The sequence below is a fragment of the Phasianus colchicus genome, chromosome 5, assembly GCF_987193195.1.
Source record: "Phasianus colchicus chromosome 5, bPhaCol1.hap1.1, whole genome shotgun sequence".
In the NCBI taxonomy this organism is placed as follows: domain Eukaryota; kingdom Metazoa; phylum Chordata; class Aves; order Galliformes; family Phasianidae; genus Phasianus; species Phasianus colchicus.
Genome location: NC_143440.1, coordinates 33,304,624 through 33,329,464, shown reverse-complemented (window position 1 = coordinate 33,329,464; position 24,841 = coordinate 33,304,624). Strand labels below are relative to the sequence as shown.

General features: G+C 35.1%; 1 protein-coding gene across 1 annotated transcript in view; it reads right to left on the bottom strand.

The window, feature by feature from the left end:
* Positions 1-3,052: 3,052 nt before the first annotated feature.
* The window catches only part of AQR (aquarius intron-binding spliceosomal factor), a 47,037-nt gene continuing 25,248 nt past the window's right edge, over positions 3,053-24,841 (bottom strand). Inside the window, exons 22-35 of the mRNA XM_031593745.2 lie at positions 24,100-24,169; positions 21,781-21,891; positions 20,709-20,818; positions 18,000-18,135; positions 16,591-16,800; positions 16,157-16,294; positions 15,164-15,235; positions 10,996-11,183; positions 10,403-10,574; positions 9,174-9,344; positions 8,372-8,457; positions 7,360-7,534; positions 6,257-6,370; positions 3,053-3,793 (exon numbers count right to left, since the gene is read on the bottom strand). Of these exons, the coding sequence (XP_031449605.2) occupies positions 3,551-3,793; positions 6,257-6,370; positions 7,360-7,534; positions 8,372-8,457; positions 9,174-9,344; positions 10,403-10,574; positions 10,996-11,183; positions 15,164-15,235; positions 16,157-16,294; positions 16,591-16,800; positions 18,000-18,135; positions 20,709-20,818; positions 21,781-21,891; positions 24,100-24,169 (1,996 nt within the window). The 3' untranslated portion in view covers positions 3,053-3,550. The remainder of the gene's footprint in view (positions 3,794-6,256; positions 6,371-7,359; positions 7,535-8,371; positions 8,458-9,173; positions 9,345-10,402; positions 10,575-10,995; positions 11,184-15,163; positions 15,236-16,156; positions 16,295-16,590; positions 16,801-17,999; positions 18,136-20,708; positions 20,819-21,780; positions 21,892-24,099; positions 24,170-24,841) is intronic.

The following is a 24,841-nucleotide window of genomic DNA, read 5'->3' as shown; positions in this document are numbered from 1 at the left end:
GAGATAACGCCTGAACTCTGGAAAGTTTCTTACTCATAGCTAAAGTAACTCTTATTTTGCTTTTACCTTTTTTTTCCCAGACATTAACAGTAAAGCAATGGGCTTCTCTGCATTACATTGATGTTATTAGTTGATTCAAAGATCCTCGTCATTTTTCTTTTTTCAAGGTGAATGAAAATCATGATGGAAGCTAAATTAAATGCAACTGTTTTTCTCGATAGCACTATATTACATTACCTCTGATATGGGCTAGATTAAGCTGATTAAAGCCATTCCAGAGCAAGGCCTGGAGAAATAATCTGCCCTTGTTACCTACTATGGGAGGGAGGAAAAGATCATTTTCTCATTCCAATAGTAGTATTTAGTTTTCTGAAACAACTACTTACAGAGAGCAAGTAGCATTACAGCTATTGATTCTTCCTCTTGCATCCATTTTAGGTAATGATTGTGTAGATACATCTACGGGTAAGGAAGAATTTAATTTCTGAGAGCTGAGAATTGTACCTTTTCAGAACCTACATAAAAATTAGGCAAATACATGGACTTAACAGAGGATGCTGAGCTGAAATCCTTTAAGGAAGTTATTTTTAAATTCACAATATTAATAGCTTTATTTTAAAATGTTTTTATTAGTACTACAGCACAGAGATTTTCTTTTGTCTGGTACTTAACCAATCAATCCTGAGAAAAAAGACTCTAAGAAAACTACACTGAAAAGCCATGTAACAGGAAACACGTAAACAGCCTCCAAAACTACCCTGAACACATTAATTTTGTATTGATTGATTCTGCAAGGAGGACTACCATGTTTGGCAAAGGGAACTACACTGCCATATGTCTTAATGGCATTCACAGATTCTTGACTGCTGTGGGTTATGATTCATTTGTTGGCTAGGACATTTACTTTTGTCAGCTTGCTCTACGACTTTCCAAGTGTCATCTAATTTTTGTTTTAATAGAATTGTATGTGTTGTTTATCCAGTAAAGTGAGCAACATCAACTGCATTTTTTTTTTTTTTAAATGTCTGATTTCAAAGAATAAAATGACTCTTCCTGTCAGCAATCTTAACTTCTAGTCCTCATCAGGATACTTTCCTTGAGGACTGATATCCTTTTATGTCTGATGAAACAGCAAAGACCCTTTCTCAGAAGGAGGTGAAGTGGCAGGATGCTTTTTTACCTTTTGGAAAAAGTTAGAACCTTATCCAACACATACAGCAGAATTAATGCAAATTCGGAGCAGGCTAATACATGTCATCATAGGGTAAACTGCTCATTAAGACCTCTAGCTTGGATTCTTTCCCCCCTTGACAAACTTTTAGGCTGTTTTACTTCTTTCTTGCAAAGAAGAGTCAATAAAACACCAAAACTAAACATATTTTGGTGTGAAAAACAAAGTTCATCCTTTACCAAAAATTAAATGCAGAACATTTACAAAAAAAAAAAAAAAAAAGCCACTACACTTAACCTTGTATTCCACAAATACAAAGAACTTTCTAACCACTGCTACATGGTAAACATGACTTCCCACATTTGAAAACACTTTCGCATCACTGAAAAGTGTAAAGTTCAGTACGTGGAAAGTAGCAGCAATGACCTGCTCAACTTAAGTCAACTCAGCAAAACTTTCCATCTCTAGTATAGGCAATGCTTGGTCCTTCAGAAAAGTATGTATTAAGGCTGTAATGTTTTTGCAATTGCTTTTGATTCAGTTGCTTCTGCTCTTGTGCTAGTCAGCAATGAGCTCCATTACAACACTGCTCGCCATTTTAGGGCAACACATTTGATTTTAACATAGCTGTTCCAAGAGGATCCCGTGAGTCAGAAGGGACCAGATACATAGGCTCGCACATGGAACACAGTATTACATAGGCTAGGTGTGCTAATACACCAACAGAAAGATTACACTGCAAACCATATACAAATCTACATCTTTACAGACTCTTCCAGATTTGGTTGCTTTTTCCCTGTAGTATTTATTGATGGAATCCCTGTCAATTAAACCATCAATTTTAGACAAAAACTCCTCCAGAATCCTTTACTAATTTTTTTTCCAAATTATTGCCTGGCTCAGATATTTGTAAAAATGGTTTGGAAAACAGAGATGACAGACGTCAGCTGAGCTTGCCGTATGTTGCTTGAAGGCCTAGTATTATTCTGCCCTGCTTGAACACATGAATGTTACCAAATAAAGCTTACTATCCTAGTATTATACACATTGCTGTTTGTCCTCCAATGGCAAAGAATTTACATTATTTTTCACTCAGAACAAGTAATGAAATAACACAATTTCAGTCAAATAGCAGTAGTTCTTTTTTGTGTGAATAAAAACTTAAAAGAATATTCAAGATCCCTCTGGGTCTGTGCAACCTATTGTAGTGTACCTGCAGGGGAGTTGGACTCAATCTTGAGATCCCTTCTGAAACCTGCAATTCTGTGATAAATATCTTCAAATGTGGTAATAAAAGCTTGTGAGCTAACGAATTTCTGACCAATTTAGTGAAGAAATTCTTCTGGCAACTTCAGAACTGCAACATTTGAAAACCAAGTATTTCCCCTTTGTCAGTAAAGATGTTCCTAGAGCTACCGTTTTGTTTGAAAATTAAATTTGGGAATTCCTAAGCCTTCCTGAACCACTAGATAATTTGCAGTTGACAGATATTCTTAATAAGCTAGGGAAAAAGCTTTCACTGATCAGTTTATGAAAGATGTACATTTAGAAATCACTCCAGAAAACATACTCACCCATTACATTTCTAATATTGATATTACATCTTTTGTGAATCCTGCATGCAAGGAACACCTTTTATTTGCTTTCCTGATGGGGCTTTATCCTGTTGTTCTCTTAAAAATGAAACAGATCTTATTTCAAGATTCTAACTTAAAAAATAATGCTGTTTAGAAGTTGCATCCTTACTTCTTGTGTTAGGGACAATCAAGCAGTAACAGCAGCAGCAGTCAACAATGAAACAGTTCCTACAAGTACCTGGACCTTATGACATCCTGAGAGCTTGCTAAACTCCCAATTCAATAAAACTCTTTCAAAATTTCAAAGTGCCATGGTAATTTCCATTTCTCGAACTTGCAAATAAACAGCTTACTAAACTCAAGCCAAAACCTACAACATCATCTCAGTGTATATAAACACTGTACCAGGTAAAAAATTATCCACTGCAAAATATTAAGCAAACTACATTGTCTGATTAATACTAAATATAGGTAATCAGTGAAGTTTAACAGCTAACTCATGAACTGAATTAAAGGCTTAAGAAAAAAAATCCAAATTTGTGTAAAAGTATCTTTACTAAAAAACTTATGTATATCATTTGTGGTGAACAAACAAATTACATTACTGATACTGACAAGAACTCAGTAGAATGACTGCCAATCATCTTTTTTGCCCAAAAAGCATTCAGTGAAAATAAGGAAACAAGGTTACATCACACATGAAATCATTTAAGAAGAGTCAATGTAAAAATAGCAATCACATTTCTAACTGCATTTTCCCATTTGTTTTCCAGAATAAGTAAGTGAACGAACATCACTTGGATCACTTTTCATTCTCATCCTCAGGTTCACTGTCTTCACTATCACTGTCTCTTCCAGGGTGTTCTGGCATTGTTCGATGTTCATCCACTTCTGATACTTTCAATTCTTCCTTTACCATTTCTTCTTCTACCTTATTTTCTTCTTCTGCATCTTCCTGAATACCCTGCACTTCAACTTCCGCTTCAGACTCTTGAGTTTGTGTAGTTTCAGGCTCTTCAATCATGGCAGGTGGAGGCAGTAAACGCTGTATGATTAAAAAAAGTTTTCAGTTTTTACAACAAATGTATCATTCTGGCATTTATTCCTATTTTAGGAATAACAGAAAAAAAGCTGTTTGTTCACCTTACATTTAGGGCTTTTCATCAGATAAGTTTAACAACTTAAAATTTAGAAGACTTAATCATTTGTAGGCATTTTACTCCTATACAAACAAAATGAACCATCTTGGCTCACACATGAATCTTATTCTTTTTGACTGAAAAGCAAGTGTTAAAACTCAGTACTTCCAACTCAAGGATATCAAACACGTTTCATTATCCCAACAGCCACTCAAGTAATGGGACTACAGTGCTGCTGAAGCAACAAGCTCATTTCTACCATAACCACACCCATTACCATTACAAACTCCTAGATAAGATAGACTCCCTTTTTTATGCCTTCAATAACTTATTCCAGTAATTTCCCTTTGAAGCATCTTATAAAGTCTTATATGTACGTTATCTGTATTTATACAAGTTTCACCCACAGCTCTAAGTGTAGAAAAATGTAAACTCCAGTAACAGATTAGGTAATGCTTAGATATTTTTCACATAATACTTCTGTAAAAGTACTTTAGTGCAAAGTGCACAACCAAGAACATGGTTTGCTAGCAGAAAGCATTACAAATAGCAGTGACAACTACTTTAGACCTGAAAAAAAAAACCAAACAACCAAAAACCCAACAAAATATACAGTAAGCAGAAGATTACGATGAAGCTATTCAACCTCCGGCTCTATAGAAATGCTTATACTTCTGCAGCCTGACATTATCTAATGACATGACAGATACTTCCTTAAAATATTTTAATAAAATAAAAGCTTGATAAATCTCTCAAGGATGGTTGTTTAGTTACATTTTGCTTAAAGGCAACTTGGTTTCACTTGACAAATTAAGTGTTTAATTACGGTAAAGTCTTATCTTCAATTAGATGACATTAATATTACAAGTTTCTGACAAGCATTGGGCCAATCTATGCAATAATTGTGACTACCAGCAGAGATAAGAAAAGCATTTTTTTCACAGACTTTGAAGTTATCACACTGATCTCCATAATCCACTTACTCATTGAAAAAAGAATAATTAAAAGAGCTCTGATTTTGAAACAACAGATATATATATCTATGTATATATATACTCAAAGTATGAAACAAACTCAGATTTTCTTTAATGCAGCTAGATTCATGCTGTGCTTTGAGACTCTACTGTTAAGACCAATGGGAAAAAAAATACAATGATGTAAAAATATCAGAAAGGATAAGGAAAACCTTGTCTGCATTTTTCTTTTTTAACTTCATTTTTTGGCTTCTGCTGCAGTAGTGTGATTCATTGCCACAGCAGGGAACCAGTTTTTTTTCTTTTTTTTTTTTTTTAAACTAATTTTAGCTAGCAACATAAGACTAGGATGCTAAAAAGAATATCTGGTATTAGCAGAAGGTTCAGGTGTACATTCAGTTAAGGAGTCAAACAAACCTCCTTGCATTAGAGAATAGAAACTAGATCTCTCAGACAAGTGGAACCACGCTGATGCTCTTTGTGCAATCAGATAGCATTTCTTTTACATCGGTATTTTCCACCTTCAGAAATTCTTCGGAAGAGCAAAAACCAACAAGGGAGTACCAAGTAAGATCACATTATAAGTAACATGATATACCCAGACATTAAATGGAAGGTGTTCCAGTTCAGGGATAGCATTAAAGACCTCTCCGGTTATGCTGACTGTCAACTATCTCTAGCCATCTACAGATCCAAGTACAGTGACTAAAAGCAGATCTCTATATACTATTTAAACTGTTTTAAAGCTCTGCTTACATACACAATAAGGACTCAAGATCCCTAATGGGTTTTGAATTCTGCTCCAGGGATTAAGCACCGATAAAATTAAGTACAAAAGTGAGAAAGTCTTCTACCACTACTTCTTACACTGTACTATTAAGTGAAGTGCTGAACCAGTGCTGAAAAAAAAAAAAAATTCCTCCAGACTTGCACACACAAGTGCTACGGCTGCTAACCACACTGGATAATGCAGTGAGCTAACTTCATTAAAATGGTTTGAAAGGCATGACCTAGTCTCCCTGTAGGCTGCAGCCATCTCAAGAAAGTATCTATTACAAAACACTATTCCACCAGGCAGCACTTACTGAAATATAACGCACAAGTTTACCTCAATTAAACATTGGGCAAGCTAGTTCCCTGGTATTAACAAAGAACTTTTGTGCCCAGACAGAATCACATCTAGCACTTTTTAACATAAGGGGGTCTTAAATTGCATCCTCAGTTACTTGCTACTGCAAGATTTTAGAGATTTCAATATCCTCACTCTCAGCTTTAAAACCTTCTTGAATTTTGAATGTAACAGTAACAATCTCAAACCACAACAGCACTTCCTGTTACTTACCAAAATAAGTTTTACTTTATATGCATATCTTTGGATAGTTAGAAGATCCTTACCTGTTGGTAGTGGCGTGTACTCTGTATCATGTGCATATACATGTTGTAAACAAAGTTAGCCATTTGAGGCATATTCTTGATAACATGTATTTGGTGAGTAGGTGGTTCCCCATTCTAAAGAAGCACAAAATGTAGAAATTCAGCAAGCAAATAAACACAACCATTATTCAAAAAATTATTTTACTGTATTAGGAAACATACACTGAAGAAATTTTAAAAAATGCTTTCTAAGAAAGAACTAGCAAAATTCTTTTGAAAGGTAGGAAATACAGATCTTGCACTTTTTGGCAAATGAATTTATCATGATCCTGCAGTCCAATGAAGAAATTCAGTTTCAAAAGAGCAGGCTGGGTTCCAATACTTAATCTGTAAAGCACATTTTGGATTCAAGGATGATTTAAATGAAACTTAACTAGTTTCAGCTCAGATTAGTGTCAATGACTGCCAAAGCTCAGCTTCTCCTTGCCTACACTCACACTATTTTTTGCTGTAGAGTGCACCAGTTTCAGAAGAAGGGCTTTCTTCCAAACTTGTCAACAGCACTTTAGACTAGGTAAAGATTTCTAATGGAGTTTTGTACCCCTCTCAAAACTCCAGGTAGCAAAGCAGGTATGCTCCCTCCATTTCTTTTTTGTTTAGCATCCTATTCATTGCGAGTCTTGTGATTAAGTGCTAAAGATCTAGTGCAGTATTACATTTTTTACTCTAGTTCAGCAATGCTTTTGTAATACTGAATTGCTCAGCTGAATGCAATTTAACCTTTAACAAAAACAAATGAGCTTTGTACTTTTTTTTTACTTTTTTTTTTTTTTAACATTTTTGAGAAATGACAGTTTGTTCTATAATAAGAAAAAACACATAAGACACTGCAAAACCTTACATATTTATCCTGAAATAAAAAAAAACAGCATCATTTCCACAGGCAGAACTTACAAAAAAGCAGACAAAACCGACCAGTTACACTGATAAATTAGTTTTGTTGAAAAATCAATTAAAAGCAGCTAGTGTACTACGACTAAGACACTGCAGTTCCATGTCTTGTAGCCCACTCAAAAAAGGCAGGCAAAAAGCACACCATTGACATTCATAGCAGATGTTCCTACCTGTCTTGCTGCTGGAAAACATTCTGTGGGAATTATATGGAGGTGAAGTGGTCTAGCTGTGAGCTGGCTGAAAGCTGGAGTTAGCTCAAAACAGTTCTGAAAGAGTGATACTCTTGCAAAGATATAAAGCCCAAGCCTGGCTCTTGACATGGCAACGACTAATCGTCGGACATCTCTTCAAAACAAGCAAACAAAAAAAAACCCAGTCAAATTAATCATATACTTTTTCACCGATTCCACTGTTTCAATAAAACGTGAATTAAGACTTCAGCATGCTTCTTTTAAGACAAGTATTTTAGTAGATTACTTCGTATTTTCTTAAATTTTTCTTCTACATACTGTTACAACTACTAAAATCTTCTTATAAAAAGGCTTACTATATTGTTAATTATATTAAAATTACCCTTTATTTCTAAAGCCTAGAAAAACAGTTATATTTTACACTGGGAACAAATCACAATAGCCTTTCTGTATCCCTGAATAAGAAAACATAGGTTCTGATATCATCTCACTACTCCTGAATAGACAAGTCTTACTCACCTTACTCCAAAACTGAAGTGCAAACATTTTAGACTACAAATAACACAACTTACAAAGTGTCCAAACACTTCTGACACAAAACAAATAAAGCTCACTTATAGAAAAGTTCATTTATAGAAAGTTTAAGCCTGCATTTATTCAACAAGCATTAATTACATTCCTTCTAAATTAAAATTCAAGTTCAAGAGTACCTACTCAAGACTACCTCCAATAATATAAATTTCTTATAGAGAAATAGTATAGTATATAGAGTATAGTATAGTAATATAGAGTAAAAGATAAAGTGGTTGTGAAGAGGGAAGCAGAGCGCTGTAAAAATAAACCAGGTCTAAACTTCCTTCAATACACAGCATTAAACTTCAGTTCTGCTATGTACTTAAATAGTTGAAACTTTGTGCAATGTACGAGAAACATCTTTCTAATCCAGAAAATGTATGCTTTAGTAATTGTGCAAGAGTTCTTTTCTACATACCTAAGGTGGCCTACAGCTTTGGTACGCACTAATGAAAGGAGAATATAATCATTTTGTTGACCTTGAAATCTGTCCACAGTTGTTACCTAGAGAACAAAAAACAAAACAAAAAACACCACAGGTTAAACCTTTGCCATTTTAACTATAGCATAACATCAAAATTTTAGCACGAACTTCTGACTCAGATTGTAGTAAATGGGAAGAGAGATGAAAATGTTTTTTAGTTAAAGGTGAACTAAAAACAGAATCAAACATCAACTTACTCTTTCTGGGAGATGCTGGGTCTCTAAGTACCACTTCTTTCCTATTTTTACTTAATTCAGACATAACTCTGGGAAGTTAATATCAAAAGTTTGTAGAAAACTATCAAATTTTGTAATATCATATTTTAACCTGTAGACACCAGACTTTGTAATTACATTTCTGTACGCTTTATAATATTCTTCATTATGTATTTTACCAAATCCAAACCATATCCATTCTAGGTGAATCTATTTATTTTATTTTTTAAAAGGAGGACAAAATATATGACAAAGAAAAGAATTTTTCTGTCTCATATAGTCCATGACATATCAAATTTGACTGATTTCGCAGTTTCCTTGTACGACTAGTTTCAAACAGGCAAACAAGATGATAGGACTCTGAAATTCCATAAAATGTATTTTGATAAATACATGCTATACATGTACATTAGTCAATGCATACTCGCATAAAAAGCAGGGAATGTATTTAATCAGTTCTACACTATGATAATCATGAAAAAACAGAATCACTTCAATGCCTAGTATATTTTCTAAGTCACCTTGTTTGGCCGTCCAATCAATGGATTATTTCCACAACGCTGGTTAATGACATCTCGGATCAGATGTTTCTGTCCATTGTATGTTGTTAGGATACTTATCCTGTCTGCAGGATAACCAAGCAGGCACATATACATGAAAAGTGCCACAACATATTCTGCTTCACCAAGATTCTGAAAGGACAGAGAAAAAGAAAGTTACTTATTTGTAAGTTTGATAGGCATTCACTGATGCTTTCTAGTATCTACAAGAAGTACTATTTTACTTGTTAAAATCTAAATATTCTCAGCCATAAAATATATTAATATTTACTTATTTGAAAAATTTAAATGATTTTCAGTGTCTTAAATATTCACACCTAAACGTATTTCTATACCTACAGCTGTCTGCCCAAAGGAATGTCATCTTATTACAGTATTACAGAACTCAACAAGTGCCAATACACAGAAAAGCTCCTCTCTTATGTAAAACTGTGGAACTATAATTTGTTAAGTATTAAAAGTTGATAGTGTAGAGATGTTAGTATTTTATTTTATTTCAATTCAGTAATAAAATTGAAGAATTTAAAAACAAAGAAATGAAAAAAGAGCACTTGCTTAGCACTAGTTTAATAAGGCCCCAAAAAAGTAAACAAAAGTTATAATTAATCACTCTCCAGTATGCTAAAAGCAAGAACTAATTGAACTAAAATAATTAAACTTCTTTCAACTTCTTTTTTTTTTTTCCTCTACACTTAAAATAATAGTCCCAGATCATTCTTCTGGCTATTGGAAAGCTTCATTATTTTATGAATGCAGTTCTCTGCATTCTTATATACAGATTAAATCAAAACACTGACTCTTCAAACTTAAGTATGCATCACAGAGCAAACTTCGATATTTTAGACAGTGGAATTCTACCATTTATTTCACTGTCGTGACAGTACAGCAGAACTAAACATCTTTAATTTGCCACAGGCCAAAATGTTTCATAATGAATTACATACCAAATCTCTATCCCCCAATGACTTTGAGCAAATGGACATAGCAAGAAGAGTCATTCACTTGGAGCAAAAGGGCATAACAAATTATCATCCTTTTCAACATTCAAATTGATTACAAAGAGAAAAAAAAATCATGTATATACACAACCAAAAATCTGAGAACATAACTATCAGCTTACAATGTTTTGATTCATTTCAGATTCAATAAAACATATCTAGATTAAATAAAGTATTCAGTATTTCTCTTACCTGATAGAAATAAGGATTGGGTTCAGACTCTCCCACACCATTGAAGTCTTCTACATTTATAAGTTGGAAGTCATATAAAAACCCAGCATTGGCTGTTCTGAACTCTGGCATAAGTTGCACGTGAGGCAGATTACCCAGATTTTTATAACGCCAGTTGTAGAGATTACATAAACTGCCCGAAAAATACACAAGCAGTTAACAGGGGTTTTTGAACTCAACACTCAACATATTATTATTGCTATTACTATTTTAGTTTTTGATTTTTGTCCGGTTCGCAGAAAACTCAAACAACTGCTGAATTGAAAGAAACACAGTATACTCCATTTTTCAAATTGAAAACAAAAGACATGAACGTTCTAATAGTAAAGCTTTCAGAAAGGATTTTGGCAGTGTTCTTCAAATGATGCAGCTATCACAAACTTTGTTTGTGCTAACTTGTCTCTTAGTCTAATCTGAAACCAATGGCACAAAACAGCTAAATCATCATTTTGCACAGACTCCTGTCTTAACAACCCAAATTCTCCAATACTGTAAGTGTGCTTTTTCAATTCTTAACTTGGCAGCAGACAGACATGCAGTTTTATTTCACTCACCTCGCTCTTGCTCTTCCTTGTGCATCCAAATCAACAGTCGGCACTCCAACACGAACAAACCGCGTGAAGAGGGACTGCTCCATGTTGGAGTATTTTTGAAAAGCCATGTTCTTAATGACTGGTGGCAGCTGGTGATGGTCACCAATCATAATCCACCGCTTCAAACGACTGAATCCATCCTGAGGGTTCTAAAATCAGTTAAAACAACTGTAAGTACTACAATATAATCAAGGCATTCAATTAAAACACATGAATAGTCAAGTGGCTGTCTCATAGGGCAAAGGCTATTTCAGCATTTGTTCTTAAGCAACACTGAATTGAAATTGTTTAAAGACAACTACTACATTCTTCCCAGTCTCTATTTCCTGCTTTTCAAGTGTTTTTGAGTTTGTATGTTTCTCCAATTTACCTCTGGAATCCTCTTTCTTCTGAAAGCTCTTCAGTATGTTAACTGTATCTTTCCCAGATATCTGTGATCCTTTGCACGCCTGTATTATGTACTGATAGAGTGAATGAAGGACCATTTTAATAGATAAAGTAAATGGACATGTGGGAAACGCTACCCAAGAATCAGAATCCTGAAGATTTTTGCCTGCCAGCTCTACAGTTCATATCGTTCCTCTAATACTTCCCCCAGGAGAACTACTTGAGAGAGTCTGAAGTTCCTTTTCTTGACACTTGAAGAGCTCTGAAGCCCTCTCTAATCAGGGTGCAAGGAAGGAAAACTGAACTCTGTCCACCTCATCAAGACAGAGGATACCCTAGTAAGAAAGTAAGAGGATGAAAATTATTTTCAGTTGCTAATAGAAACATTTAATTTCTTTTTCTCAAAAAAAAAAAAAAGGAAAAGTTACTGATTTGGAGAAATTCAAGTATTCCATACAATAATTTGCTCTTATCAGTAGTGTCAAGCTCAGACAGCAAAGAGCTCTCCAAATAATTTTGGAGCACCTCCTATGATGGAGCAATGGCATTGATAGACAAAGCGAATGCAACTGATGACACCTACTTGGACTTCTGCAAGGCCATTGACGTGGTCCCCCACCACATCCTTATCTCTAAATTGGAGAGATACAGATTTAAAGAGTGGACTATTAAGTAGATAAGGAATTGGTTGGAAGGACACAGCCAGAGGGGTGTGGTCATTGGTTTTATGTCCAGGTGGAGGTCAGTTATGAGTAGTGTCCCCCCTAGGGGCCTGTTCTGGGCCCAGTACTCTTTAACATCTTTATCAGTGACAAAGAACACGAGACATCAATCTGAGTGGTGCAGCAGATACAGCAGAAGGAAGGGATGCCATCTACCTTGACAAACTTCAAAGCTGGGCCCATGTGAACCTAACAAAGTTCAACAAAGCAAGTGCACTTTGGTCAGGGTAATCCTTGCTGAGATGCAATTACTGGACCTGGTAGATAAAAAACTTAACATGAACCAGCAGTATGTGATTGCAGCCCAGAAAGCCCACTGTATTCCAGTCTGCATCAGAAGAGGGATGGCTAGCTGTGACAGGAAAGTGATTTCCCCCTCTGCCTTTGTGAGGCCCCATCTGGAGTATTGTAACCAGTTTTGAGGCCCCCAACACAGGAAAGAGGGTTCAGATTAGGGCTACAAAGATGATCAGATGCCTGGAGCACCTTTCCTATGAAGACAGGCTGAAGGAACTGGAATTGTTCAGCCTACAGAAGAGAAGGCTACAAGGTGACCTCATTGCAGCGTTCCAGTACCTAAAGCAAGCCTACAAACAGGAGGGGAATCAACTCATTACAAGAATAGATAATGGCAGGACAAGAGGAAACAGTTCTAAAGCTGAAGGAGGAAAGATTTAGGTTGGATATCCGGGGGAAGTTCTTTACCAAGGGTAGGTGAGGTGGTGGAATTGGCTGCCCAGAGAGATTGTGGATGCCCCATCCCTGGAGGTGTTCAAGGCCAAGTTGGATGGGGCCCTGGCCAGCCTGGTCTAGTATTAGATATGGAGGTTGGCAGCCCCACCTGTGGCAGGGGGGTTGGAGCTTGATGATCCTTGAGGTCCATTCCAACACAAGCCACTCAATGATTCTATGATCAACAAAAACCACGGTAAAAGCCATGCAGGATTTAATCATTTGTTATACAGCACCTCAGTAGCATTCAATACAGGACTGCTAAAAGGCAAAAACAACATCATAGAGTAAATGTTAAATGGTCTTCAGACAGATTTAAATAACCTGAATCTCTAAAGACCAACTTCCATGAGAAGTCACCTAAACTACAACTTATGCCTATATTCCCTTCTAGCAGTTAAAAGCACCTAACTAAGCAAAAAAATCTCCTTGTTTGCAAGAAGCCTCATTCAATTTGTTTGCTCCCCAGACACTCCCAAAATAACAGAAATCTATGTTCCTGCTCAGAGTTCAGGCCATTTAAGGTCTATGCGTTAAATAATTAGTTACCTATCTGCTCTGAGTTATCAAAACATGGCAGCCTTTACCACATCAAAAAGGTGATAAAATGCAGCGTTAATGTTTCCCAATCTGAAGAAGCTTACAGTTAGATATCAATTGAGCTGGTAAAGCCCAATTTTAAGCTTAAAGCATGATTCTTGGACGTGTACACTGTCTTGTGCACTAGGCTTACAATGAATTAACCCCTTCTAACTGTATTTGATACTCTATTGTTAAGGAGCTATGCAAAAAATTATGAGCTATTATTAAAATATAGAAATATTTCATGGAGATTCTGTTAAAATTCTAGAAGAATTTAAATCGTTCCTTTTCAATGAAAACCATCAGCTTCAAACAAAACTTCCAGAAAAGAATCTCACTTTTAGAAAATGAGCAAACACAGACTCTGTATTTTTCAGAAATGCACTAGAGTAAGAATCAAGTGAACAACATAGGCTCTTAGTTTCACTAGTTTCCCACCTATCATTTTCTGCTCAGCAGCTAAAGAGTTCCTGAGAGAATCCACACTTTACTTCCAATGGTGAAATTTTATTTCATGACAATTTGAGATACAGAGAAAACTAGAAAGCTGTCACGTGCAAGAAGTACAGCTTTTTTTTTTCCTGAATGCCTACAGCTTTTAAAAGAAGGAAGTGATGCATCTCAAGCTGAGGTCACTAAAAGCAATCCCAGAACTAGAACAGAAATCTTCACCTGAGGCACAACAAATTCAAAGACAGACTAACTAAACAATCAGAGTAAATGTTTTTAGGAAAAGATATTTATTGAATCAAAGAATACCCAGAGTTGGAAAGGGACCTTTGAAGGAAATCTTTGTACAACTCCCTTGCAATGAACAGGGACATCCATAGCTAGGTCAAGATTGCCCAGAAACTGGTCCAGCCTTGCCTTGAAAGTCTCCAAGAACTAAGCATCCACACGTCTCTGGACACTCAACTGTAACCGTAGCAGCATTAGCCCTCTATCACAACAACCCCTTACCATCACAAAGGTAGGGGACAAGACTTTCATTCAACTGTATCACATACACGTTACTTTATCTACCAATTCTAGGTTTGACAAATAATACAAGCTACAGATGATTCCAAGCTAGACATTTACCAATGCAGCCAGACAAAAGTTGCTTAATTACTGGTCAAAAGTAGACTAGAAAGAACTAGTTTCTATTACTCCCCTCCCATCCACCTGCGGCGGTGTTGTAACATCAGTTAAAATACCTAATTTCTACCAGGCTCTAGTTTTCCTGAAAGTTGTAGGTAACAGACATCCACTTAATCTCTCAATTTTTAACTACAACCAGCCAAACAAACTGGCGGGCGAGATGATAGAGAGCAATTATATAGGCCTTATGTTCTTGGGAAACAGTTAAAACAGTTATTTCATAATAATTGAAAATTTAAAAAACTGATAAAATTATTAAAGATTTAACAACAGCTATGAAATGGCGAAGAATAAAAGTAAAAGAATGACAAACCAAGGTACCAGTTCACTCACATTTCTTCACGTTTTGAAAGTGAAACCCTGACAGTCACAGACACTCAGGGTAAAATACAGTATACACAATTAATGAAGAAAAACGTGAAAGTTCTTAGCATCTGCAAAATGGGAAATACCAGTTCTGTTACCTTCCACACAAGATACTTTCCTTTATAATATTCTATATTGTTCAAGAACATGGGCTTCCAATTTTCATTTTTTTGCAGCATGCTTTATAATACAAGTCTAACCTGTAACAGGAGAGGTATAAAGGTTTCTATCTCCAGAATCTGTGCAGACTCTTCCATTAAGATGTTGTCATACTGAGAAAGAAAAAGTACATAGAAGTCCATCAGTCAAATAATACAAGTTAACACTGTTATTCAATCTACCAAAAGGAAACAGTTGCTTAATTAGGGAATTAAAAGTTCTGCTGGTTTGTTTGTTTTTCCTAAGTAGGACAGTTACACAGCCAGATTTTACTTTATAGGCAAAACACCAGTAGACTAAAATCAGTTTCAGAGAGTGAAATCTCATTATATCAACGGCAAACTTATCCATACCAATCAATCCTTAGATCTAGAAACAACCTGCATCTGAACTACATTATATTCTTTCTATATGCCATAACTCATCCTCAAGGGAAAAGCTTTCTGCAGTGAGGCAAAGTTGATATTCTTGTAGAGAAAAGTTGTACTTCCGTGATCCAGTGCATTGTAGGAGAAAAACACTGAAAGAGTTGAGGGAATTTGTCCATTTTTGTCAGAAATCTGCAGTAAATGAATCTCAGTGGTTAACACTGCAGAGCAAAAAAAGCGTTGCAACACGGCTCTTCTCAAATTGTTCATTTTTAAAGTAAGCAATGCTGTAACAAAAGCGTCTTTCCCAGTTCATCCTTTCTTTTATTACCTACTCATATAAGGGCAGGTCATTTAATATGACAAAACTTTTTTTTTTTTTTTTAAATATGCATGCACTTTCAAGCATTTCAATATGTGCAACTTGAAAATGTTACCATCTTTAACTTCTAGTTCTGTTATTAAAAGTTTTCTTCAAAAAATTACTATTGGAAACATACTGGTGAAAATATGCAACTCAAAATAATACAGTCACTTAGATCTAGGACAGATGAAAGATCTAAACAAGGTGGTTTGGGGGAGGGAGAGGAAGTGACAACATGATAGACAAGAACAACAACAAAATCTAAAAAACATTATTAGTGTTACTATTACAAATATAATTACTTTGAAGCCTAATTCAACCAGGTCATGTCGTTTCAGAGCGGCATGGGTACAAGTCATAGCAATGATTTTTGCTTCTTTCACCAACAGGTATTTGGATCTATCCAGGCCACTGCGGAGAAGTTCAAATGCTCTGAATTCCTGTGGTAGAAAAGAGAACTGAATTGAGAGAAAATATATATACAAACGTATAAAACGCATATAAAATGGGTGCTTCCTAAGCTCAAAATAAAACAGATTAGACTCTTGTCCTTATTGCAAAATATGTCTAAATTACTTGGAGGGAGAAATGCTCACCAGGATGCCCTTCAAGCTAAATAAGTTGCCTAGAGGTATACACTACTTCTAGGAATTAGGACAAATAAGAATTTTAGAACTTTGTGAAGTTTCTTTAGGATTTACTAGAATTATTTATCTTTAACAGATACAAGTCTTACCTCAAGTTGAGTGAAGATTTTCTTTAGATGTCTAAAACACCCTTCAGCAATCTCCATATCTTCTTCATAGGATCTGCCTCTGAAAATTGGTTGAGGAGCATTTGCAAAGTACTTATGAAAGGGAAAGAAACTGGACACATCTGTAACATCTGGTAATTTTCCACCTTTAACTTTCACTTTGCTGATATATTCTTCCCAACGAGACATTACCTATGGCAAAAAAAAGCGTCATACAGATGTGTTTTTTCACTCGATATGCGTCATCTTGTACACATAGTTAAAATGTTATTTTATTAAATCAATTCTCTTAAATAACTTTTAACCACAAAACCTACATGTCTAAACTAGCATTTAATCTTAACACAAATCAGGATGTTCGAGGCTTTACTCTTTCATTCCCAGCTCTTCCACCTCTTCCACACTTCTCATGAAGAACTGTTCCAGCGTAAATTCTTCCCACAGAGTACAGTCCTACAGAAAAAGGCTTCTTGCCAGGAGCCTGCTCCAGCATAGTCTCTCTATGGGCTCCAGCTTCCCTAAGGACACATCCACTTGTTGCAGTGTGGAGATCTGCTCTACTGTAGTCCTCCACAGGCTGTAAAGGCACAAACTACTTCACCATGGTCTTCTTCTCCAAGGCTCCAGAGGAACTTCTGCTTTGGCACCTACAGCCTCTCCTCCTTCCCCTTTTTATTCTGATCTTGGTGTCTATGAGGCTGTTTCTCTGATGTTATCTCCCATCTTGATATTTTCTTAATTATCTCTACTTAAAATACTTTTATTTAAATACTAAGATGGATTCTTTCAGGAAGAAATTAAAATAGAAGACGAACTTGATCAGTGCTTCTATCCTAGTACATACCAACTCCTTTAATGTCTGGAACCATGCTACTGCTAACCCAAAATAACTTCTCTCAAAACTTATATGGTGTGAACATTTCTTCCTAAGTACCACTCTACGAGTCTCCATAAGCCACGTTACTTGCTTAAGACAACTCTGTGTCTACACCAAACAGAAATGAGGGGTAGACATATACCGAAAATCACTGTTCTGTAGACTATGCATCTGATTTCAAACACAAAAGCTTTCTTTAGGAGCATTAAGTAGCAGCTGTAATGTTTGTCCAAAATATAAAGCACCCCACAGCTTTTCATAATTGAAGGGAAAACTCCGGGTTAGAAATCTTGCCACTAGTAATAAAGCGTGTTAGCCTTTTAATATGAGCCAGCAGGCAGGAATTAAAACAATAGCAATATAAATAAAGAGGGCTTTAGACATCTTATATTTTGAACCACTAAAGAAAATGGTTTTTTTTTGAAACTTGATTCTGAAAAATTCTCCAATTTTCATAGTGTGTTTCATAACACACTGAGGTCATACAGTCTCTGTAAAGTATTTCAGTCCTTACTTGGTATAAGAAAAAGTGGCCAGCTGTTTCACAAGTGTAAGAAACATCTCCTGGGACACCAAGACTCTCTTGCAATCGCCCAACTTCTCGCAGGAGTTCAAGTCTTCGAGCCAGAACATAATTCACTCTTCCATACCTACAAAAGTGAATTAAGGTTTTACCTATTTTGTATACAGATTTATTTAATTCCAAACTGGTTTATATAAGTATCAAAAAGAGAGATCACAAACACTTCTCCCAAAACCACAACTATGAGGGCTGCTCCAAAAGTAATGCTTCCTATTTTAGAATAGTAGATCACAACATCAGCAGAGGATGCTGGTGGTGTGGTGTGCTGTATGTTGTAAAACGTGCATGTGTATATGTAAGTCTATGGATAATTACAAGTGGAACCAAACTGATAACCCAAGCTCTTGTGCAAGTCTAACTTTTTTTGGCAATATACAAAGTACCTTGCAATAATGCTCAGCCTACCATAATAGACAGGTCTGTATCCATACACAGGAGGACACTGCTCTACTCAATGCTGCTCAGGAAAAACTTTTTATTACCAATGATATGGTGACTTACTCCATACACTCTGTTTTTTCTTACCTAATTCATTCCCATTTTTCCCCCCTTACAAATCCCCTTCCCTAATCTACGCACTTTTTCCCTAAGAGAAGCAGCACAAGAACGAATAACAACAAAAAAAAATGTATCACATTTTCTTAGTAAGATACCAAATGTTAAAACCTGTTGTAATGAGAGAAATAAAAGAAAATCCCTGGGATCTCAGTGGGTTTTACTGTCTTATTTACAACAGTTTAAAAATTTAAAACTGATGATTTCAATTTACAAATACACAACTGAATATGGTATTGTTCACAACCGGAATAAACAAGTTTCTCAGGAACTGTGACAGTTAAAAGCCTTCTACTGTTAGATCTTCTTTTTCCTTCAGCAAAACTAATCCATCATTATTACAAGTGACTGTAATGTTTTTTTTTCCACGCTTCCAGATGTTCTATTATTTTTCATAATTCAATAAGAACCCCCTGCTTCATTCATTCATTAAGATAGGAATTTTCTTTAGCTCAGATCCTCTTTATTCTTAAGTGACAGTGCCAGTTTAAACAGTTCCTCTCCACCTTATGTTCTTAAAACTCCCAGTATTGCTGTGCCTGCAGAGGGAGCAAAAAGCGAACAAGAAACTTGCAAGTAGTCGAAATTCTTCAAGTACCATGCCCTCTAGAACAGCATGACACAGAAAAAAAAACACGCTGAAGCAACATTAGAAGAAAAAGAAAAAAAAAAACACAACAAAAGGTACATGGGAAATAAACTTCTCCCTGTAGTACATTCCTCACCACACCACTCCTCAAACTGCCAGAGCCCAGTAATTTGCAGTAGTGACCTGTAAGTCTAGAATTACTCTGAAAGCAAATGAGAATAGACAATAATAGAAAATTTCATTTAATTGTGAGCATTACACTTTCAGGAAAGTAGAAACCATAGATTTTACTAAAATACATATCTACCATGGTATCATTTTACTAAGATTTTGGTTACCAAATTTCTGGAAAAAAAAAAAAAGAAAAAGATTATGTTCAATCATTCAAATCTGAAAAAAATCTCAAAGATTTCTTTTGCTAAATGAATCTCAATAACGTGTACATGATTAACTTCCCATGACTATATAAAATTTTTACTACATCTTTTGGAAGTTATAGGTATTGCTATAAAATCAAGTATTAGACAATCCGGTTATTTCACAGAATCACAAGGTTGGAAACGACCTGCAAGATCATCTAGTCCAACCATTCTCCCATCACCATTGCTACCACAAGTACTAAACCATATCTTGTAGCTCCTCATTCTGATGCCTCCTGAACACTGCCAGGGATGGCGACTCAACCACCTCCCTGGGCAGCCATTCCAATGCCTGACCTCTCTCTGAGAGAAAAAATTTTTCCTTATGTCTAACCTAAACCTCCCCTGGTACAACTTGTGGCTGAAGCACAAGCTCTGTATCACAATACAGAATCACTGAGGTTGGAAAAGACCTCTGGGATCCCCAAGTCCAACTCCAGCTCTTCACTATTTCCATTGCATGACCCTTATATCTCCTGCTTGCATTTATGAATGCTTGTAATCCCACTGATGTCAACTGGACTGGCATGTAACGTAGAGCATAGAAGCACTTACAAGAATAGGTTCTTAATTCTTTGTACTGATGCACAATTGATAGCTTGCCTTACAGATGCATTCTTCAAAATATATTACCAATAAAATAAGTAATTTTAGTACTATTTAATATTCTGAAAAACTGGAAGCACAAAGTTTCTACTGTATGTGCATACAATATTCAGCAACAAGTAGAGGTGATATATTTGCACAAAAATTTCTAACTACAAAAAACTTTATTAAACTTTTCCCATAAAACAGATTAACTTTATAAAATACATGCGTGCCTAGAACATTGTATACTACTCTTACTGAAGCAGCTGAATTTGCGAACAAGTAACTGCCAGATTTGCCTTCAAATTCTCAAGAGAATACTTTTGCTACTGAATAAGAATCAAAATTACTTCATTCTGTTCTGAAAGTAAAACTGCATTATTGGGATTCAACACTATGAAAAACGTGCCAAGCCGCTCCTTGCACATTTACAACACACATCTTGGCTATAATACTTACATAAACTATCATTAGCACCTTCTTTCTTACCTGCTGAAATCTTTCTCTGTCTCTAATTCCTCTTCTCCATGACCCAGGCGCAGAAGGTGGCGCTCATCAATGTCTAGAGCCATGATTTTTTCAAACAGCTGGTTCAAGGCCTAAAGATTGACAAGAACAGGAGAAAAGGTAGTTTTTAGAAGCTACTGTAGAGAAAACCAAAGAATGACTGGTAAACCAGCTAAGAAATAATGCGTATTATGGTATAATGAAAGCCAAAGAAAACATGAAGTTAATGCTTAAGTTTGATTGTGTTAATCTTGACAATGACAACAGAGACATCAGTCTACTGAAACTTCTCTTCACATGCTTAACAGATTTTCATTTATTATTCTGATTAAATCACTTAGTTAAAAAAACCCAAAAACCTGGTTGATAAAGCTACCAGTTTAAAATATTTTCTTAAAGAATTACATTTTGCAAACATAAGGTTAGGTTCTTTTAATTACCTTGAACCAATTTTGTCATTTAATTTTTACTGTAAATTAGAAGAGAGCAATCTGGTACTGATTGGCAGGAACCGTGACTATTCCATACGGATAAATGAATTTTGCTAAACTTCAGGGTGAGCTAAACTCTTAAACTCATCAGCTCTCTAACGCTTAGTATTAACTGTACAAAGTTTTAAGTACAGGGTCACCAAAGTATGAAACTAAGAATGAAGTACAAGTGGAGCCTGCTCATATTTAATTCAACTGGAAATCATGCAAACACATTAAAGTATGGTACTAAGATACAACTCATTAGCTAAAGTCAATTCTGGCATGCATATGTTTGTGTCTGTAAAACTGTGCATACACTTTTTTCCCCTCCAAAAACACTTCCTAATTTCAAATCTCCTAAACAGTTAAATACCCTGAAAATCTCTGCTAAATATCTTAGAGTTACCTGAAATTCATAAATTTCATCTCACACTTTAGAAATGGCAAAACTACTCACCAGTTATCATAAGTTTATACTTCTAAGAGAAAACTGAGGCTTTAAACCTACTGATTTCAACATTTGCTGCTCTTCTTGATTTTAACCATAGGAAAATTTCTAGGATGCATTACTATCACCTTACCTGATTAGAATGGGTAACTATAAGAGTTCGTTGTTCTGGGAAATTATGATAGAGATTGGATATTATCTGGACTGCAACATCAGTTTTCCCTGTACCAGGTGGACCTACTACCTAAAAACAAAATAAAAAAATAAAGAAGTGAAATACAAAAAAGGCACTCAACATAGTACTCCACAGGACAGAAATTTAGCCTACCAGGAAGAGCAGAGCAAGCTCACAAGACTTCCTAAGAGAAAAAAAAACAAGACAATTCGGCCTCAAGACATGCTACAACAAGAAAACATAATTAAAAAATAACAACATACGGTAAAGAATAGAAAACAGACTTCACTCTTTTCACTTACTCAAAAAATTTATAACTAATGATATAATACCAATAATTAATGTTTTCATAGCCTCAATTAGACCATCAACTTTAATAAATTTTATACATAAGACATTTTAGGTATTATAAATTACTTCAAAATATTTTTTTCAGTAGAAGAAAGAATAGCAGGTGTCACACATCTACAAATAAAATTTACAAACTGCAAAAAATCATGCTTGTTTTATTCAGACAGATCTCATTAATTGTTAGACTTTAAAATAAGTAGGATTGTATTTCTCAATCATATTTGACAGAAACAAGTGACAAAGACAAAAAATAAAGCACAGGTTTATACTGTTTAACTGTAGCCTGCTTAGACTCTCTCCACAAAATATCACAGATGTTTTAATTAAAAAAAACACATTCATATTAACAAAAATGGGTTTGTCACTGTTTTTCCCTTTGGACAACCAGACTCCACTCTGTGACTCCTTTTCAAAAAAATTAACAAATGATTTTTTAGCAGTAAACTTAGAATTCTCTAAAAACCTTCTTCTCAAAGATTTATGCAAGGTAATAGAGTATTAGGTGTAGTACATTATCATTTCAAAACCTCCTCAAACATGACACATGCAACATTATACAGTTGCATTAAAAAGTCATTTATATTCAACTAATATTAAGTGATAATAAAAAACAGTATGCAACGCTATTTAAAATACAATCAAAAAAGACACTAGGTGATGGAAATATAATCTTCCCCTTGGTCCTGGTATTTTGTGTTAATTACATAGTCAATAATGGTAATAAAGACTAATTTCTGTCTTCTTTCTGTTGACAGTAATACTGAAATAAAACAGTACTCCTATTCATTCTTGTGTGTATTCTTAAACAAATACTCAAAAAAAAAAAAAAACAAAAAACCTACCCTGTAGCATTGTTAAAAAATCAAATTTAAATTTATCACTGTGGCATTTTTTACAGCACTCAAAAAAGATTTTTCATTTATGAATAAACCTTAAAATCAGTACCCTATCAGGAAACAGAAAGTTCTGCTGTGCTGTAATAGAGAACATACCACACTCAAAAACACTGAACTCAGGAACTTTTATGTACAGTTCAAGACAACACTAGTTTCAGCATATCTAGTCAGGCAATGACAAAAGGCATACAACAATTCTACTGAAATTTAGTTTTCCCTTTGAGCTGCATTTTTTGTGCTATCTATGTAGTGTCTAGAGAGCAGTAAAAACATGAGAAAATGGAGAAGGAAAAATATGTACAAATGAATACTACTACTACTACTACTACAAAAAATAACCAAAAAACAAAAAACAAAAAACCCCAATCAAACCTAAGAACTAGCATTAATGCCCATGTAGTCCAAGAAGAGATTAACAGCATCAAACAGAGAAGTCACACAAGTACTCCACTGAGAAATCACTACCAGGATAGTCTGTACATCACTGGAATACAGGCACTTGTAGTCAGGTAAGCCTTGGAGACTGCTGCAGATTTTCACTTATCAAAAATTACTTTTCCAACAAATCTACAATTCTGATTTTTTTTTTTTTTTAACTCCTTATATCTATAAGTCAGCAAGGTATAAGGGATAGTACATTAAATTTCACAGGACAGTAGAAGAAAACTCCATAGGGACAACTCAATAACTTTCATTTCTTTTAATGAAGCTAGAACAAAATAAAACTGATATAAGTAATTTAAAATGGTTTAAAAATGGCAGACATGGCAAAAGCTAGAAGTTTAAAATTATAAATCTGACCAATAAAAAAAAAAATTCAGTTGTGGAGTAAAGTCTTCAGTCATTAAGAGAGGATTCAGCCAAATACAGAAATCAAATACGAAATATTCATATATTTTTTTCTCTTTTTCTAAGTTATTAATAAGTAAGAACTCTCAGAGAGGCTACAGAAAAAGGCATTATGGGTGTTTCATTGAATGTACCTAGAAGCTAGAATCAAACAAACACGATAAGTTTAAAATATTCTTACCATAGTTAGTCCAGGTTGCATTCCTGCACGTATAGCTTCAATCTGAGTATGGGTAAATTGAATAGTATTGCTGTAACAAAGCAAGAAAAAAGGTCAGAAAAAACACAGAGTTTGCCAACAGTTTCAGTAATTTTTTTAAAAAAACAACTGCTTTAATTTAATTGGCTACACATTTCTCCAGAACTGCATGTCTCTAAACAAGACAGTAAATTATATTGGCCAAATTACTACAAAATCACACAGCTAAAACAAACTCATTAGTTACTATTTGCTGAGAGTGTTGTAAAATTATTAGCTATAATTCTCCTTTTTACTTCTTGAGTAATACAGTGACATGTTGAAATACCAAGTTAAATGACTACTAGATTACCTGGATATAGAGAAAACTGAACTACTTTTTTCTCCCTTCAGTAAGGCAATCTGACACAGGCCTGTCAAAAATTCACTTCCAGGACTCCTATACTACAAGCAAGAAGAGTTCTACTGAGGCCAACTCTACTCTGCATGCTTTAAGTGCACACCTAAAGCACTTACTTGAAGTAGGTGCAGATCTAAGTTTAAACACTTAAGCAATATCAAGAGTTTTATAAGTAAGTACATAGATTTACTTTTAGTTGATCACAGCAAGTTATTGCTGAAACTATCATTTTGCAATTGATAAAGGAAATTACAGAAGTCCCGGTAGGATTAGAAACCTGTTACTTCAATAAATAGTCCAAATGTGATCAGCACTAGCAGATCC